The sequence below is a fragment of the Hemiscyllium ocellatum genome, chromosome 6 (genome assembly GCF_020745735.1).
Source record: "Hemiscyllium ocellatum isolate sHemOce1 chromosome 6, sHemOce1.pat.X.cur, whole genome shotgun sequence".
Classification (NCBI taxonomy): Eukaryota; Metazoa; Chordata; class Chondrichthyes; order Orectolobiformes; family Hemiscylliidae; genus Hemiscyllium; species Hemiscyllium ocellatum.
Window position 1 is genome coordinate 50872816 of NC_083406.1, and position 20236 is coordinate 50893051.

Genomic DNA, 20236 nt, shown 5'->3' on the forward strand with positions numbered 1-20236 from the left:
GATATTTCTGCTGGAGTTCCTCAGGGTAGTGTCCTAGGGCCAACCATCTTCAACTGCTTCATCAATGATCTTCACTCCAGCATAAGGTCCGAAGTGAGGATATTTGCCAATGAGTGCAATCAATGTTCAGCAGCATGCGTGACGACTCAGACACTGAAGCAGTCTGTGTCCAAATGCAACAATATTTGGACAATATCCAGGTTTCGGCAGACAACTGGCAAGTAACAGTTGTGCCACACAAATGCCAAGCCAAGACCATCATCAACAAGAGACACTACTTTCAGTCGTGTTACCATCACTGAATCCCTCACTGTCAACATCCTGGGAGTTATCATTGATCGGCAGCTCAACTGGACTCGCCATATAAATGCAGTGGCCACAAGAGTATGTCACAGGCTAGGTGTACTGTGGTGAATAACTCACCACCTGACTCCAAAAGCTGTCCACCACAAGTCAGGAGGATGATGGACTTGCCTGGATGAATGCAACCCCAACAATAATGAAGAAGATTGACACCATCCATAGCAAAGCTGCCTGCTTGATTGGTACTCCGTCCACAAGCATCCACTCCCTTCACTACTGACGCTCAATAACAGCAATGTGGACTATCTACAATGCACTTCAGAAATTCAGCAAAGATCCTCAGACAGCACCTTCCAAACCCATGACCACTTCCATCGAGGACAAGGGCAGCAGATATATGGAAACATCACCACCTTAAAGTTCCCCTTCAAGCCACTATGTTGGAAATATACCACTGTTCATTCACTGTCACTGAGTCAAAAATCCTGGAATTCTCTCCCTAATGGCTGAGTCAACCCACAGTAGCTGGACTGCAGCAGGTCAGGAAGACAGCTGACCACCTTCTCAATGGCAACTAGGGATGGGCAAAAAATACTGGCCAGCCAGTGACTCCCACATAACACAAAATTAATACTTTTTCTTTAAAAATGTAGTCTGCCTTTACCACCCTATGTACCTGTGTGGCCACTTTCAGGGGGCTATGAACTTTGTTGCTGTTCAGAGTTCTGCCCTTAATTGGATACTTTTCCTTCACATTTGATCTCCCAAAGTGCAGTACCCGGATTAAACTCCATCTGCCATTTCTCCACCCATATCTGCAAATAATCTACATCCCACTGTAAGACATGACCTGCCCTGCACAAAGCCATGCAGACTCCTTAATTAGGCATGCTTTTCCAAATGTGCATAAATCCTATCCCTAAGAATTCTCTCCAGTAGCTTCCCAACAACTGTTGTGAGACTGAACAGGTCCACACTTTCCTGGAATATCCCTATTTCTCTTCTTGAACAGAGGAACACCATTAGCTATTCACCAGTCCTGCGGGTCCTGTGGCTAGCAATGATATAAAGATCTTGGTTAGTGTCCCAGTAACCTCCTCATTTGCCTCTCTCAATAACCTGAGGTTGATACTTTTGGTCCCTGGGGACTTATCCACCTTAATGCTCTTCAATTGATCCAACACCACTTCTTGATTTCAAAATGCCTGAGCATATTACGATGCTCCACACAAATCTCGCTATCCTCCATATCCTTCATCTGGGTGAATACCGATGCAAATTACTAATTTAGGATCTCGCCCATGTTTTCTGCCTCCAAGGACAAGTTCCCTCCTTTTATCCTTGAGTGGTTCTATGTTCTCCCTACTTATCCTCTTGTTTTTTAATGTATCTAAAGAATGCCCTGGGATTCTCTTTAATGTTACTTGCCAAGGTCATTTAATGGACCCTTCTTGTATTCCTAATTTCCTGCTCAAGTACTTTCCTGCTTTCCTTACTGGCCCTGTTAGATTTTAACTTCCTAAACATTGCATGTGTTTCTTTTTTTATTATTAAATTCACAACCTTGTTATCCAAAGGTTCCTTCCCCTTGCCATCTTTGTCCTTTCTCCTTACTCGAACATGCCAGTCCTGACCTCTCAGCAGCAGGTTTTTAAACAATTTTCACATGTTAAATGTGGACTTGCCTGATAACAGCTCTTCCCAGTTAACATTCCTTAGTCCCTGCCTGATACTGGGATAATTTGCTCTCCGCAGGTGCTAACTTATCTTTATCCATGGCTATCTTAAAATTCAAGGAGTTGTGATCACTGTTTCCAAAACACTGTACCACTGAAAGGTCAGTCACCTGGCCAGGCTAATTAGCCAATACAAGGTCCAATATGGCTCCTACTCTAGTTGGACCATCCAAATATTGTTTCAAAAAGCCATCCTGGATGTACTTAACAAATCCTGCCCCATCTAAGTCCTTTCCTCTCAGACAGTCCCAGTCAATATTGGAGAAGTTAAAATCACCCAATTTGACAACTGTATTTTTATTGCATCTTTCCATAATCTGTCCACATTTGGTCATCAATGACTTGGTGACTGTTGGAGGACCTTCAGTATAATCCTATCAGTGATTGCATCATCTAATTTTTGAGCTTGACCAATATTGCCTTAGTGGTTGAATCCTCCAGCATGTCCTTTCTGATGGCATACATAACATTCTCCCAGATTAGTAATACAACTGCTCCACCTCATTTACCTTCCTCTCTATCTCGTCTAAAACAATAAAACTCTGGAGCATTGAGTAGCCAGTCATGTCCCTCTCTCAACCAAGTCTCTGTTATGGCCACAACATCATAGTCCCATGTACTGATCCAGGCCATAAGCTCATCTGCCTTACCTATAATACTCCTCACATTGAAATATGTACACTTCAGCTCATTAGTATCATCATGTTCATTTACCTGTCTCAACCTGTTCTTTTTTTTTTCCTAATTCACTTGTCCAAAAATCTGTTTCCCTGCAATCCCTCTACTTGCTGATCTGCTGGTCTGGTTCCCAGCCCCCTGCCACTCTAGTTTAAACTCTCCCTAGTAACACTAGCGAACTTCCCTGCAAGGTGTAGATTTAGATTTTTAGATTTAGATTCCCTACAATGTGGAAACAGGCCCTTCGGCCTAACAAGTCCACACCCACCCTCCGAAGAGCAACCCTCCAAAAAGCAACCCAGCCAGACCCACTAGGTAAGGGGTAAATGTAGGGGTATGGGTGGGTTGCGCTTCAGCGGGTCGGTGTGGACTTGTTGGGCCGAAGGGCCTGTTTCCACACTGTAAGTAATCTCATCTAATCCATTCCCCTATATTCACCCTGACTAATGTACCTAACACTACAGGCAATTTAGCATGGCCAATTCACCTAACCTGCACAATTCACCTGGACTGTGGGAGGAAACCAGAGCACCCGGAGGAAACCCACGCAGACACTGGGAGAATGTGCAAACTTTACACATAGTCACCCAAAGCGGGAATTGAACCCAGATCCGTGGCGCTGTGAGGCAGAAGTGCTAACCACCGTGAAAAAATATCAATGGGGTGGAGCACTTTAAGGACAGCAGTCATAACAATCATAAATGTCGTGGAGGTAGGGAAAGGACAAGGCTATGTCAAAAATCAAAGTTCTCAACTGGGGGATGGTTGATTTTCATAAGATCCAATATGATTTGGCTAGAGTGGACTGGGAATAGATACTTTTGGGGTAAATCTGTCTCAGAACAGTAGGATGAATTCAAGAAGAAAATATGGAGAGTATAGGATCTACATATTCCAATAAAGTGGGACTGTACACCAGTGCTTCATTGGAGGCCCACTGTTACCCAGCATGGTAACATAAAGTCTGAGAACAAATCTTCTAGTTCAGCAAGCAAACTTACAATCTCTTAAGTCTCTTTATGTACTTTTTTTTGGAAATGCAAATATATTCACCGATCAGTTCCCCCTTATCCTGCCTCAAAGAATTCTAATAAATCCCTTTTAATGAAGCCATGCTGACTCTGCTCTTTTATATTATGTTTTTTCAAAATGCTCTGCTATTGCATCAATTATCATACATTTTAATATTTTCTCAATGGCAGATTTTTTTCTCTCTCTCTCTCTTTTTGAATAAGGCTGTTACAATCCCTTAGACCTAGCCCAAATGTAGGAATTATTAGGTGTTTAGTATCATTGCATCCATCAGCTCTGTAGTTGCAACTTTTAAACACCTAAGATGCAATCTATCAGGTCCAGAGGGCTTATCAGCCTCTGAACCCATAGTTTCCCTCATTAGTTTTCTGTACTGTTAGTTGCTGCGTTTATTCAATCATCTCTCAGCCACCCCATCCTCTGCTTTGAAGATTGATGTGAGGTACTTAGAATTACAGTTAAGTTTATTGTCACACTAATCAAGTACAGACATACAGGAATACAATGAAAAGTTTACAAAGTGTCCATCTTTTTCAACTCCTCTAAACTTTTTTTGGTTCACCAATATTATTTCCCTAGCCTCATAATAGAAGGCCCCCTCGTTCTTTTATGTTTAAAGAGGTTCTCATTTTTACGTGATTTGCTAGTTTCCTTCATTGTTTACTTTTTTTCCTTTTTATTACTTTTTGGATCATTTTATATTGGCTTTTTTCTATTTCCCGCTAACCTCTTCCCAAATTATATACTTTTTCATTCAATTTAATGTCGTCCTGAACTTCCTTGGTTTACCATAGGTAGTTTTCTCCATTCCTGGAATAGTTCTTCCTCACCGGAATATATGGTTGTGAAATGGAGACAGACAGCCTAATCAAATCAGATTCCTTACCACTATTAGCAATTCAATAAAATGAAAACCTTCAAAGACACTAAAAGTTTGACTCCAGTAGTACCTGCCAGTCCTTTTGAAGAACCAATCGTAGAATTTGTGAATATTTAAAAACAGGTGCCTTGTTTACAGTTTAAACAACAGACTTACCAATGTATTAACCAAACAGTAACTTTAACAGAGCAAACTTAAAGAACAAAGCAATCTAATGAATGTCTATGATTTTAAACTTAATAACCTTTTGTTTTTAGTCCATTCACACAAAAGCCTAGATAGACAAACACAATTAAGGGATAATTTAGAAAAAATCTAAAAATAACAAAACTGGCCAGACTACTTCCAATAGATGAAAGCAGGAAATTAGGCAGGGATGTCTTAAAACATCATGCAGTAACATCAACAATCAAATCTCTCAGAAACTCGCCATTCAAAACAATTTAAAAAAAGCTCAGAACATATTTCTGTTTAATCGTCGTGTTTTCTTTCACACTAGCTGATGCTAATTCCCACATACTGACCTTATTAATTACCAAACATCTGCCATCTGATTATGCATACTATCACTGTGGCGTCGAAGAGTCTGTAAAATTTAGGGTGGCTCAGTGGTTAACACTGCTGCCTCCCAGCACTAGGGACCTGGGTTTGATTCCAGTCTCTGGCGACTGTGTGGAGTTTGCACATTCTCTCTGTGTCTGCATGTTGTTTCTTCCGGGTGCTCCAATTTCCTCCCACAGTCCAAAGATGTGCAGGTTGGGCGAATTGGCCTTGCTAAATTGACCCTAGTGTTCAGGGATGTGTGGTTTAGGTGCATTAGTTAGGTGTAGATTATAGGATTAGGGTAGGGATCTGTCTGGCTTACTCTTTGGAGAGTCAGTGTGGACTTGTTGGGCCATATGGCCTGTTTCCACACTGTAGGGATTCTATTCTATTCAAAATTATTTGATCAATTCTTAAGCAATCTGCATTTAACTGGAGGCTTTGTCTCAGAACCAAACATCAGCTTAGATCAAAGGTCACCTATCAACTCCCAGTTCACAGCTCCGAACCAAAAATGATTTTTAAAAAAATACAGTAATGAAATATCAGTGAGGATTCTAATATGACTCCACTTTCAAAAACATGAAACACCATTTTAAGTACACTTAAATTACAAACAAACACTTAAATTACAAACAAACATTCGTTCTTTCTCCCACCATATTACTCATGTCCATCTAACATTTTGTCATGCTCTTAAATTTTCAACTGTTTACATTTTGGATAAAGCATCAGGAGTTACATTTTCTTTCCCTGACGTATGTACAGTTTCTATGAGAAACAGCTGCAAGATTAAGCTGTATAAAAATAGTCTTGGAGTTTTAACTTTCATTGAAAGATTCAAAACTACCTGATTTTCGTGAGAGTCATAAAACGCAGAAACAGACTCACTGCCCTGCCATGAGTATGTCAACCAACAAGCATCAAACTACACTAATTCCAATTACATGCACTTGGACCCTAGCCTACTATGCTCTGGCAGTTTAAGTACTCATCCAGAACTGTCTTAAATACTACGAGAGTACCAGCCTCCACCAGCCTCTCAGGCAACAGTTTCATATTTCTACCACATTACTCTCAACACTTAGTATGACATAGCCCATATCTGTGCCGACTGATGCGATTTAAACTCATCCCATCTGCCTGCACGTGGTTTGCATTTCTCTATTCTCTGCCTGTTCATGTATCTACCTAAATGCCCCTTAAGCTTTACTATAGTATCTGTTTGCACTAATTCCCTTGGCAACGTGTTCCTGGTACCTACTGCCCTTAATTTAAAATAACTTTCTTGCACATCTCTTGTTAGCAATCCCTCCTTTCAGTCCACTCTGTCTATGCCTCTCACAATTCTGTCTACCTCAGTCAGATCACCTTTAGTCTCCTCCGCCCAAGGAGAACAAATCCAGCCTATCTGATCTCTCCTCATAATTGAGAATTTTTGTCTTGGGCAGTATTTGGGTGAATCTCCTCTGCACCTTGTCCAATGCAATTGTATCTTTCTGGCAACTAGAAATGCACGCAGTATTCCATCTGTGGCCTAATTTTATAAAGTTTTAACAAGATTTCCTTGCTCCTACATTCGCCATCCCAGCTAATAAAGGCAAGCATCCCGTATGCCACCTTCATCACCCTATATATTTGTGCTAACATCTTCAGGAATCTGTGGAGTTGCACACAAATGCCCCTTCATTCCTCAGAACTTCCAACGGACCTGTCTTTCATTGTGGACATCCTTCCCTTATTGGATGTCCCAAAATGTAATAGCTCATACTAATCAGGATTAAATACCATCTGCCATTGCTCTGACCAGATTGTCACCTAATTAATATCACTCTGTAGGCTGGGACCATCCTCCTCACTATCAACACCACACCAATTTTCATGTCATCTGCAAACTTAATATACATAATAAACAGCAACGGTCCTAACTCTGATTCTTGTGTTATAGTACAATCAGCAAAACGTCTCTCCCTTTGCTTTCTATTTGTAAGCCAATTTTGGATGCAGTTTGACAACTTGCCTTGGATCCCATGGGCTCTTAACTTTTGGACCATTCCATGTGGAATCGTGTTAAAGACCTTACTAAAGTCCATGTAAATGTACATATTTAGTAACCTTTTGAAAAAACTCAATTAAATTTGTCAGATAGAATCTCCTACTATCAAATTTGTGCTGATTGTCCCTGATCAATCTGTACCTTGCCAAGTGTTGACTAATCCTGTCCTTCGGAGACTTTTCTCATAGTTTCCCTACCACTAACATCACATTAACTGACCTATAATTACCTGGCCTATTCTTGCTGCCCTTCTTGAAAATACTAACCACATTAGCTTTCCTCCAGTCATCTATCACTTCACCTGTGGCCAGCAAAGTATTAAATATCTCTATCAGAGCCCAAGCAATCTCCTCCTTTGCCTCCATAGCAGCCTGGGAAACATCTCATCAGGCCCTGGTGATTTATGCATCTTTATGCCTGCTAAAACATCTAATATCACCTCCTCGTTAATTTTAATATGGTCTATAATCTCATTACTGAAGAAGGGCTCATGCCCGAAACGTCAATTCTCCTGCTCCTTGGATGCTGCCTGACCTGCTGTGCTTTTCCAGCAACACATTTTCAGCTCTGATCTCCAGCATCTGCAGTCCTCACTTTCTCCTATAATCGTAGCTAATCTCATTATCCTAGCTAAAAGCCTACAATGTCTTTTTCTTCTGTGAATACATATATGTTAATTTAAGACCTCACCCATGCCACTGGCTCCAAGCAATGGTTGCCCCTGTGATCTCTAAGAGGTTCCACTTTTTCCCTGATAATCCTCTTACTCTTAATATACTTCTAAAATGGTTTGGGATTTTTTTTGGTACTATGTACCAGAAATATTTTGTGGTCTACGTTTGTCCTCCCCTAATTTCCTTTTAAAGCAACTCCCTACGCTGTGTATTTTTGAGTGGTCTCCCCTGTTTTTAATACTCTGTATTTGCCATATGCTTCAGTCTTCTTTATCAATATCCCTTGATGTCCAGTATTCCCTGGACTTGCTTCCCTGCCACTTGCTTTTAGAGAAACATGTTGGTGCTGAACTCTCACTGCACTACTTTTAAAAGACTTCTACTTTCCAAATTTGGACTTAACTGCAAATAGTTGGTCCTGATCAATGTTTGCCAGATACTGTCTAATGATACTGAAATCGGCCTTATCTGAATTTAGATGTTAACTTCTGCACCATCTTTATCTCTTTCAATAATGACTTTGAAAATTATGGTTACTATAGCCAAATTGCTTGCCTTGTGAAACTTCAACTGCTTCATCAGTATCATTAAGTAGGATTAGGATTAGGCTTAGCACTGCCTTGTCTGGAGTAGGCCTATAGGTATCCCCTGCTTTTTGAAAGTTTGTTTTACACCACTTTGCTTTTACAAAAGACCCACATTAGTACCTGTTTTCGCTAACCGAAGGAAATCTGAAAAGGATTTTCGCTTTTATGAAGCAAGGTAAATTTTTTCCCATATAAATTAATGTTTCTTCACTTTACGCCATTTCAGCTTACGAAAAGTTTCATAGAAACTCTCTACTTTCAGATAGCAGGAGACCTATGTATAGGTCTCCTGTTTGCACTTTAAAAGTTCCATCCCGTCTAATTCTTTCAAAGGAAGGCAATCCCAGTTAATGTTAACAAAGTTGAAATCCCCAAAAACTTTGTTTCTTTTGCAGCTTTCTGTGATTTACCCACATATCTGTTCCTCTACATCCCTCTGACTGTTGGGAGACCTGTGATGTAATCCCAACATAGTAATCATCCCATCTTTATTTCTAAGCTCTACTCAGATCTACGATATCCTCCCTCATTACTGTGATGATGGTTTCCATTATCAATAATGCAATGCCCCACATCTCTTGTAGCCCTGTATATCGTGCCGTAAGCTTCTGTACCCTAGAATGTTAAGTTGCCAGTCCTGTCCTTCCTCAGCATGCCTCAACGATTGGAACAATGTCACATTTCCACATCCTGCTCAATGGTCCAACTTCATCTGTTTTACGAGTCAAACTCCTTGCATTAAAATAGATGCATCTTAGCTTTCTGGACGGCCTATGTACCTTCTGCCCATATTTGAGCATTCCTTCTGTACCTGTGTCAGAGAATTGAGCCCAATGGGTCAGAGACTACAAATGAGGATCGTAGTGAAATTAACAAGTGGTTTATTAAACAAAGCAATGTTGTGGAAGGGCAGTTAACCAGGCTGATACAGAACTGATTCTGTGCACAGATGGCCAAATGCTCTTCCCAGAACAGAGTGCAGGTATATTTTATAGGGGTACAACACAAAGGTGATAATTGTAAAGCGGTTACAGTATAATGGTGAAAATTGTAAAGAGATTAGATTAGTTACAGTTACAGTGTGGAAACAGGCCCTTCGGCCGAACAAATCCACGCCGAACAAGTCCACACCGACCCGTCGAAGCGCAACCCACCCAGACCCCAATCTCCTACATTTACCCCTTCACCTAACACTACGGGAAATTTAGCTCGGCCAGTTCACCTAACCTGCACACTTTTAGATTGTGGGAGGAAACCGGAGCACCCATGCAGACACGGAGGAAATATGCAAACTCTACACAATCAGTCGCCTGAGGCAGGAATTGAACCCGGGTCTCTGGCGCTGTGAGGCAGCAGTGCTAACCACTGTGCCACCCACAAAACAAGAAAAAACTGAATGGAAGTAACCAAGCATCTGGCAGTAGCAATTCATTTGTAATTGACACAGGAGTGGGTGAGAATGTCTTCGAGAGAATTCTTCATTGTATTTCCCATGTGTGTGAATACGTGTAAATGTTACTTCTCCTGGCATCCAGGTCTATCCATTGTGTTCCTCCTGTGAGCAAAGTATTCTGGGGTCTCCCAGTCTGCCTCTTTTGTTTATGCGGTATCGGTTTCAATGGTAAAAGGAACCTTCCCCTTAGGATGTTGGGACTGCAGTGCTAATCTGGGCTAGAGCTGGTTATGAAACCTGTTTTAGGAAGTGTATTCTCTGGTCTGGGAATGGCTTGGCCATGTCTGATTTTTATGTTAGCCTGTTTTGCCAAGACTGGGGTACTCTGGATAGTTTCTGTATGTGTTGGCAGGCTTGATTTCTGTGTTTTGCAGGCCAGCTTCTGTGTTTTTTATGTGAGTATGCTCTGGATCGGCAGGGTGGTATATCTTTTTCCCACAATCTGATTGAACCTTGCTCCCAGCTTGCATCTATGGACCTGTGCCCCATCCCCCTGCTAAATTAGTTTAAAAGCTGCCGGGCAAGGGTAGTGGACCCATTCCGGCTCAAGTGTAACCTATCCAGCTTGTACATGTCCCAACTACTCTTGACCTTACTTTCTCTTAATTCCTCTCGCAGTACCTGTTTCTTTTTTCACTCATGTTTTGGTACTAACATATACTACGATTGTCCTTCCCTTTCCAAATGCCCTGCAGCTGCTGTCAGACATCTGTCACCTTAGCGCGGGGAGACAACATATAATTCAAGAATGTTGTTTGCTACTGCAGAACCACCTGTTGGTTCCCCCTACAATCAACTTCCCTCTCACTAATGTTTTTTTCCTCCCCTGCTGTGCAACAGAGTCAAGTGGTGCCACAAACATGGATGAAGCCCAATACTCACCCCCCCACACTCCACCCACCAAAAGTATCCAACACAGTATATATGTTTGAGAGGGGAATAGCCACAGGGAACTCCTGCACTCCCTGTCTATGATTACTAGTCTTCCTGGTTGTCACCTAATGCTTTTTTGCCTGTGTAGCCCTTGCTTGTAATGTGACCAGCACACTTAGCATGCTACCTATGACATCCACAGCATCAATAATGCTCCGTACTGAGTCCAGGTGTAGCTTCAGCCACCCCATGAAGTCAAACTGGAGTTATGGTTGGACATACTTAGTAATATATTAAAGTAATCCTGGAACATTTCTGTTTCATTCTAATTTCATGCTGATCTGTACTGTGAAAGAATTGAACTTCCCAAATGCCCCAATGGAAGAAACCAATCGAAAAGATTTAATGTTTCAAATAATTAAACTAAAACTAACAGACTAAAGTTGAAAGTAATCGGGAAATATTATTCAATCAAAGTCCTGAGGAATTAAAGTCCTCTTTAAATACCTGCTTCTGGTCTGTCTGATTTTTTTGGGAGAAAGTGAGGACTGCAGATGTCTGATTTTTTTGGGCCATACACAAAAATGTGTAGCACCACATGTAGTCCCAGTGTCTCTTTTGACTATCTTTCTTCAGTAATGTTCAACCACACTCCTAAAAATCCAGTGCTTAGAAAGCGTCAGGTTTGTTTATCTGAGCTCCACAGATATAAACATGCAGGTGTAGCAGGTAGTAAAGAAGTAAAATGGTATGTTGGCCTGAATAAGCAAGAGAATTTGAGTTCAGGAACAGGCATGTCTTGCCTTAGTCAAGCCTGTGGTGAGATCACACTCTAATATTGTATGCAGTTTTGGTCTCCTTATCTGAGGAAGGATACTCTTGTTATTGAGGATGTGTAGTGAAGTTTACCAGATTAATTCCAGATGGCAGAACTGACTGAAGAGGAGGGATTGGAGTTAGGATTATGTTTGCCGGAGTTCAGAAGAATGAAGAAGTTCTTCTAGAAATCTATAAAATTCTAAAAGGACCAGACAGGATAGGTGGAAACAGGCCCTTCGGCCCAACAAGTTTCCACACTGTAAGTAATCTATTCTTAAAAAAAAATGTACAAAGGATGTTCCCGATGGCTGGTGAGTCCAGAGCAGGGGTCACTGTCTAAGGATTCAGGGTAAGCTATTTAGAAGAGATGAGAGAGATTTTTCTTTAACTCAGTGAATTCCACAGGCTCACCACTCCTTATCATAAAAAGCAGTCAAGACCAAAACACTCTGATTTCAAGGAGGAGTTGGAATTAGCACTTTGGGACAAAAGGGATCAAAGGAAATGGGAGGTGGGGGGGGGAGAGAAAGCAAAATTGGCAATTGAGTTGGATAATCCACCGCAGTGAATGGTGTAACAGACTCAAAAGTCTAAATGGCCTATTCCTGGTCTTACTGTCTATGTTTCTAGGATGGTACACTTGTGAAAGTCTTTCTAGAATCCCTCTCATTGCTGAATAATATTCTGGGACTCTGGTAAGAATCACACAGTTATTTAACTTCAGAAGCAAAAAGAGAAATTGCTGGGAAAGCTCAGTGGGTCAAGCATCATCTATGTAGAGAAATCACAGTTACGTTTTAGGTCGTGACCATTCCTCAGAGGAAGGGTCACTCGACCCAAAACGTTAACTCTGATGTCTCCCCACAGATGCTAGACCTGCTGAGCTTTTCCACAACTTCTGTTTTTGTTTCTGATTTACAGCGTCCACAGTTCTTTTGTTATTTATCAAGCCTGGCTTTCTTTTCATTTCAGCTATTCAGCAACACATACACCTTTATAGCCACACTTCTGCTCACTTTCTGTTGAGAAATAAAATTAGACTTTCAGAGTTTTTATGTCTGTTCTGATCACGGACTAAAAAGTACTTGCTTAATCTTAACTATTAATCCCAATTAGCTTTCACTTCTGTCCCATTTCTTTAAAGATTGCCAGCAGTGGAAATCCAATTAACAAACTGAGAACCTGAGTTTTTGGGCTTCTGTTTCTGTTCCAGACAGTCTCAGAAACAAAGTGCTGTGTTTAAAATAACAGAATTTGTTAGATCTTTCACAATAGTGTGTGTGTCTGTACTTAAAAACCAGGTGCAGTCTCTGCCTTAGAAACCAAAAAATGCAATAGGGTGAGAGTTAATACTAACCAATTCCTATTTGATGCTGTGAGCTACATTGGAAAAGATGGCTTGTAAGGAAGGTTCACTAAATTAGTGCATGAGATATGTAGGTTACCTTATGAGGAAAATTTGGACAGGCTGGCCCTGTTTCTATTAAAGTGCAGAAGAATGAGAGATGAATTTATGATCCTAAGGTCAATGCTGAAAGGACATTTCCCCTTGTGGGAGAGTTTGGAAATATAAGACATTAATTATCACTATTTCCCATTTAAGATTAAGGTAATGAAGTTATTTGGAATAGATTGACATTTGGAACCATACTCCAATCAGCCATGCTCCTATTGGATGGTGGAAAAGAATCAAGGAGCTTATTGACTTTCTCTTACTCCTAATTTGTATCTAAGAATCACACAGAATACAAATCTCCAGGATTTGATTCTTGACCTGTTAAAGTTTTCTGGTTTCTTGGTAGTTGGGAAATCTGGATAGTTGTGGCTAGATATTCCCAGGAATTGGTGAGCTTAGCGAGTAGAAAACCTGTCAATTGTTTGGAGGGAGGGAATCTGAATATTAAATTCTCTTATTGGTCAGGCCAGCAGTTAAGTGTCATCAACCTTGAATTATCATGGAGAGTGTTAGGAGACTATCTTAATTCAAAACAGTTTGTTTTCGAAATACTGTTCCATAAGTGGTAGGTGAGACCAGACAATACCAGTACATAAATGATTGACAGATGGCCTCCTCCCTGTGCATGTAACACATGGTTTGGTGGTTTCACTTTTGGCTGTGATCTGGTCTAAGATATTTGTGTATCTTTGTAAGCATAGGATCTGATACAGCTGTGATCCACTAATTGTCTTGGGTCATACAAATGCAAAATGGTTGAGGATCAGAACGAACTGAATGGCTTATCCAATTTAAGTCAGTATGTTTGAGTTAGACAGAGGTGCTGCAGTTAATGCAAGTTTATAAAATTGCTCTTGCTGAAATGTTCTCATTGATCTGTTACAGTTGTGACAGAGGAGGAAGTGGCTCAGGCTTTAGAGGATGGAGAAGAAATGGTGGCCATGCACAGCAAAGAGCCCATGGAGCCAATAAGGAACTGCTCGAGAAGAGAAGTCAGCACCTCTGAATCAAGCACTCAAATGGAAAGTGATGTCTTGAGTTTCAGGATGGAAGAGACAAAGTGAGGAGGGGACAGTATCAGCTTTCTGTTTGAATTTAATCAGGAGGGTCAGTTCACAATTTCCCTATCACTCATCCCTGTTTAGAGATGAGTATTTAACAGTGAGCAGCACATAGCAGGATTGAATGGATACTCAGTAATCTAATTGAAAAGTTTCTTGCCATATCTGTATGGAAGGGTTTTTTGTCTGTCTTAGATTTTATACAAGAGGTGTCATGTTCATTTCTGAAAGGGATCTTGATGCTTGTGAATGTTCTATTCTCCGTTTGGACATAACTCACCTCAAACATCACAGGGTGAATACAATACTCTTAAATTCTACTTTCCTGTTCCCCCTATTACATCAGTGGAAATTCCTTATTAGGGACAATATGGTCTCTTTAAGGATTGTGCTGGATTTAACAGAGTGGTGGGGCATTCAGCCCCAAATAAACTTGTAGCCTATTCCACAGCAATAACATATTGATGGTGGCAGCATAAACAGGCTGAGGGTCAGACTTTCTCCTCTCATTGATAGGAAGTCCAGCCTTGTGAGCCACTGACCATGGCATGACCAGCTGGGACTGCAAGGAGTCCCTGGGAAGAAGGTCATGGTGGCAGGTGCAACGTTGATGACCTAGTTGGTTAGTGACCCAGCCCTCTTTTTCTGGGACACGAGTTGGAGCTGAGTGGAAAAGGAATTGGGCTTTACATGCCACAAAGGCTGCCACCCAGACTGTAAGATTCAGCCGATTGAATCCTAGAGCACAAGAAGTCATTTAGCTCAACTTGCCTGTACTGCCTCCATGAAAGAGAATTGAACCCACTCTTCCCCCATTATCCCTATCACTATTCCATTTCTAGAAATTGATCTTATTTTGTTTTGGACGTCTGCTACCTCCCACCTTTTCATGGAGATTGTCCTATCTCATAGTTGGAAAACACCTCCTCCCTCTCACTCTGGCCTTTTGTCACTTCCTGGCCCAATGTTTAACCGATTATCTGAACTTAGAGGTATCTGGTTGCTGAGCCTTATTCTTATTCTCAAACAATGCCACGTGGGATTCAAACAGTTAGGTGGTCGCTTTTGAAAAGCGCAAATGTAATTGGCCAAAGGGCTTTTTTCTATGTTGACAATGATGTTATGGGGCTGAATTGCATGTTGAGGCCATTGATATTTTGGTGCTCAATTTCATACTGAATATTCACAGCTCTTAAAGGGGACCGTCGTTACATCGCTTTGGGCTGGATTTGCAAAACAATTGTCTCTTCATACACAAGAGAGCCTGAGATACTTAACAGCCAACTCAGGACACCAGAAAAGAACGCAGAATTGTTGGTAAAACCAAGTCCCATAGATAAAAGTCAGTCTCTGATTCCCTGCTGCCCAAATAGCAACCTGATTTGTAATGTTTATAACATTGAAAGTGGAAGGAAAAATTTCAAGTATATTGAAAATTTGGTAATATCAGAAACTGCTTGTAGGCAGTATTACTTTACCTTTCAGAAACTGTTCTGGAGAATATTCACATTTGCAAATATCTGTTCTTATTCTATGCAGGGTGCTTCATTCTATATCTAATCTTACACTTTCTGTGAATGTTGTAGGAGTTGAGAGTGTGGTGCTGGAAAAGCACAGCAGGTCAGGCAGCATCCGAGGATTAGGAGAATCAATGTTTTGGACATAAGCCCTTCCTGATGAAAGTCTTGTGTCCAAAGCGTCGATTCTCCTGCTCCTTGGATGCTGCCTGACCTGTGCTTTTCCAGCACCACACTCTAGCCTCTGATCTCAAGCATCTGCAGTGCTCACTTTCTTCTGGGCAGTGTAGAAGGAATGTTACAATGTACCTTCAGCTGTGCCTGCCTTATGAGTATTTATGGGACCATATAGAGTGAAATTTACTTAATGTATTTAACCTGGCTTGCGCCTTCTCTAAGGAATAATTGATAAGATAGTGTAAATGTTTTTACATGCTATATTTAACTGTGGTGTAGCTAACTCACTGTAAATCAACATAAACTTAAAAAGACAAAAAGGGAGAAAATTAAACTTTGAGGGTAAACTAGCAAGTAATATCAAAACGGACAACAAACACTAAGTATATTTAAAAAAAATGATGTTAGAGGCCAAATGAACATAGGCTGCTTAAAGAATGATGCTGAAGGAACAATTAGCACCCAGGAAGTGGCATAGTTCAAGAAATACTTTGCCCTCATGGTGGAAGACACTAATCACATTCCAGAATTACTAAATAATCAAAGAAGGAAAGAAGTATAGTAATTTCGAGAGAGGAAAAGTATTGGGGAACTATTAGAGCCAAAGTCCAAATTGTCCCCTCGACCATGATGAGTTGCATCTTAGGTCTTATAAGAAGTACTTATGGAGATAGTGGATACATTGGTAGTAATTTATCAAACAAACTTAGATTCTGTAGAAGTCTGAGATGTTTAGAAAACTGTCAATTCAAACACCCTTATTCAAAAAAATGAAGGAGGCAAAAATAGGTAAGTATTAGCTTAACATCTGTTATTGGAAAAATGTTAGCCTCTGTTATGAATGATTTAACAGTAGAGCATTTAGAAATATATAATACAAGCAAGCAGAGTCAATTTTGCTCCATGAAAGGAAGTTTATTAGAAATCTTTGAGGAAGTCAAAAGTAGAATAGATAAAAGGAAACTAATATCTTTAAAATATTTGATTTCCTTAAAATAACGTACCAAACATCAGGCTGGTATGGGGTACTGTGTTAGCAGGGATGGAGAACTAGCTAACTGACAGGAATTGGGATAGAATGGCATTTTCATGGCAATTTGAAATTGTGCCACAAGAATGGGCTGATTCCTATCACTGATCAAGCCTACGGTTAGATGTGATTAAAGTTTGAGAGTCATTCATACAGGAGACCAATTCAAAGTGTGTGTGTATCAACCATAGAGTTATCCACCGAGTAACTTATTTTATGAACAATGATGGCAAAACCAAATCCCTGAAAGAAATACAGTATGGAGTCTCTCATTGTTGTACATCAGACAGATTAGGCAACAGAAATGTATGATTTCAGGGTCACATTTATTGATTAAACTGGGTTTCCGTCTAGTAAAATTCGTGAAGAACTTGGAATGAAACCGCTGGGAAGAGACAAATTTTTCTCCTCTGTTGGAGTGAAGGACCGAAATTCCTACAATGGCACCCAAAGGGTGAGTGAAGTATCTGTTGTGTACCATTTGATAGAGCTATTCCTATTCTTTCTCTGAAATAGCTGCCAGTAAGTCCCACTGCTTTGTAAAATTTTGCTGTTCAAGTTTTTTTTTGTGAATTATTATTGACTTCTATTACTGATACACTCCTCTTTCCAGGCAGCTCACTTCCATATCAAAACCATTCACTCCTTCATACAGGGTCACATATGGTTTTTGTTATTTTGATCAGAGTTCGTCTGGTGACCTAATTTGCCATAATGACTTTTCCCCAGTTTCTTGGAAGTCCTTCATGATAATGAAAACTTATTAAATCCGTCTTTGTAACCTACCTTGTTGTAAGGAGAACAACCCTGTGTTTCTCCAAAGTCCCTCTATCCACAACACCGTACAGGGAAAGTCCTTCTGCACACTTTCAAACGCTGCAACCTCTTTCCTGAAGTGTGGTGCTTAGACTTGACACAATAATGAAAGCAAAATACTGAAGTTGTAAATCTGAAATAAAACAAAGTACTGGAGAGACTCAGCAGGTCTGTCAGCATCTGTGGAGAGAGCAAAAAGGTCATGTTTCAAGCCCGATATGATTCTCCAGCTTGATATTTCAGCTTAGGCCTACCTCAAGGATTCCCTATGCCTCTTTCTTGTACTGCCAGGTTCATCTGTTCTCCTTTCTCTTGCATGCTTCCATTTTATACTGCCTGTTCTTATGCTGCTTTCAGAGGAAACCATTTCATACACCTTGGAATTAATGTGATCTAAAAGTGTTTGTCTATTTCACCAGCATTATGACAATCACTCCATAAGACATAGGGTAGAAATTAGACCATTCAGCCTGTCAAATCTACTCCGCCATTCAATCATGGCTGATAAGTTTCTCAACCCCGTTTTCTCATTTTCTCCCCGTACACCTAGATCCACAATCACTATCCTCCTCATTAGCTCACTTGGGTGGATGGTTGTTTTATGATGCAAAGTGCATTTATCAGATTCACTTACCACACCACCTGAGGTTAACATGAAGGTCCTACTTTCTTAATCATGTCGATCGCCTGAAGCATGGTGACCCTTAGATTAAACTCAATGCCACTCATCTCTCTGTAATGAGTGACTTTACCTTACTTTTTTTTTACTGCATTTTCTAGCTTCATGTCACTTACAAAATTTCAGTTTTTGCACTGTCCACCAAATTCCAAAATAAAAATGTCTCGATGTCCAGAGCACTAAGGACTGGGGGACCTGAATCTGAATTTCCTTCTTGTCTGAAAAACAAAAGTTCAACATTACTATGCTTTCTGACTCTTTTCTCAATATGCAACGACTGCACTGATATTCCAATGGATTTTAGTTTTGCCTCCAAGCCAAGAGAAGTTAGCCTTTATCACGGTGGCACAGTGGTTAGCCTCAGGCGGCTGACTGTGTGGAGTTTGCACATTCTCTCCGTGTCTGTGTGGGTTTCCACTGGGTGCTCTGGTTTCCTCCCACAGTCCAAAGATGTGTAGATAAGGTGAATTGGCCATGCTAAATTGCCCGCAGTGTAAGGTGAAGGGGTAAATGTATGGGTGAGTTGTGTTTTGGCGGGTCGGTGTGAACTTGTTGGGCCGAAGTTTCCACACTGTAAGTAATCTAATCTAATCTAATCAATCTAAATGTCTTTAGGAGTGCAGTCACTTTCTTCATCAACTAATGTGGGTGGCACGGTGGTTAGCACTGCTGCCTCACAGCGCCTGAGACCCGGGTTCAATTCCCGACTCAGGTGACTGTGTGGAGTTTGCACGTTCTCCCCGTGTCTGTGTGGGTTTCCTCCGGGTGCTCCGGTTTCCTCCCACAGTCACAAAGATGTGCGGGTCAGGTGAATTGGCCATGCTAAATTGCCCGTAGTGTTAGGTAAGGGGTAGGGTGGGTTGCGCTTCGGCTGGTCGGTGTGGACTTGTTGGGCTGAAGGGCCTGTTTCCACACTGTAAGTAATCTAATCTATCTAATTTAGTCAGATGTAATTTATCTTTAATAACACAGTTTAAATTCAGAAAAGCTCTTCCTATCATAGTGACCATACATACTTTCTCACTCAAGAAAAACATGAACCATTATAATGAAAAGATTTATTTTTTAGAATCTCTAATTCTTAATACCATTACAATATGTCATTAACCTAAGTTATACCTTTCATATTAATTCTGCACACATATATAACTGATTAGCAAGGTTAGATCTCATGGAATACAGGGAGAACTAGCCATTTGGATACAGAACTGGCTCAAAGTTAGAAAACAGAGGGTGGTGGTGGAGGGTTGTTTTTCGGACTGGAGGCCTGTGACCAGTGGAAGACCAGACAAGGATTGGTGCTAGGCCCTCTACTTTTTGTCATTTACATAAATGATTTGGATGTGAGCATGAGAGGTACAGTTAGTAAGTTTGCAGATGACACCAAAATTGGAGGTGTAGTGGACAGCGAAGAGGGTTACCTCAGATTACAACAGGATCTGGACCAGATGGGCCAATGGGCTGAGAAGTAACAGATAGAGTTTAATTCAGATAAATGTGAGGTGCTGCATTTTGGGAAAGCAAATCTTAGCAGAACTTATACGCTTAATGGTAAGGTCCCAGGGAGTGTTGCTGAACAAAGAGATGTTGGAGTGCAGGTTCATAGCTCCTGAAAGTGGAGTCGCAAGTAGATAGGATAGTGAAGAAAGCGTTTGGTATGCTTTCCTTTATGGTCAGAGTATTGAGTACAAGAGTTGGGAGATCATATTGCGACTGTATAGGACATTGGTTAGGCCACTGTTGGAATATTGTGTGCATTTCTGGTGTCCTTCTTATCGGAAAGATGTTGTGAAACCTGAAAGGGTTCAGAAAAGATTTACAAGGATGTTGCCAGGGTTGGAGGATCTGAGCAACAGGGAGAGGCTG

General features: G+C 40.8%; 1 protein-coding gene across 2 annotated transcripts in view; it reads left to right on the plus strand.

Moving 5' to 3' along the window:
- Positions 1–20236, plus strand: part of cfap410 (cilia and flagella associated protein 410) — a 68498-nt gene that overhangs the window by 40307 nt on the left and 7955 nt on the right. For both annotated transcript variants that reach the window (XM_060826559.1, XM_060826560.1), the window contains 2 exons: positions 13976–14150; positions 17230–17329. In XM_060826559.1, the coding sequence (XP_060682542.1) occupies positions 13976–14150; positions 17230–17329 (275 nt within the window). The remainder of the gene's footprint in view (positions 1–13975; positions 14151–17229; positions 17330–20236) is intronic.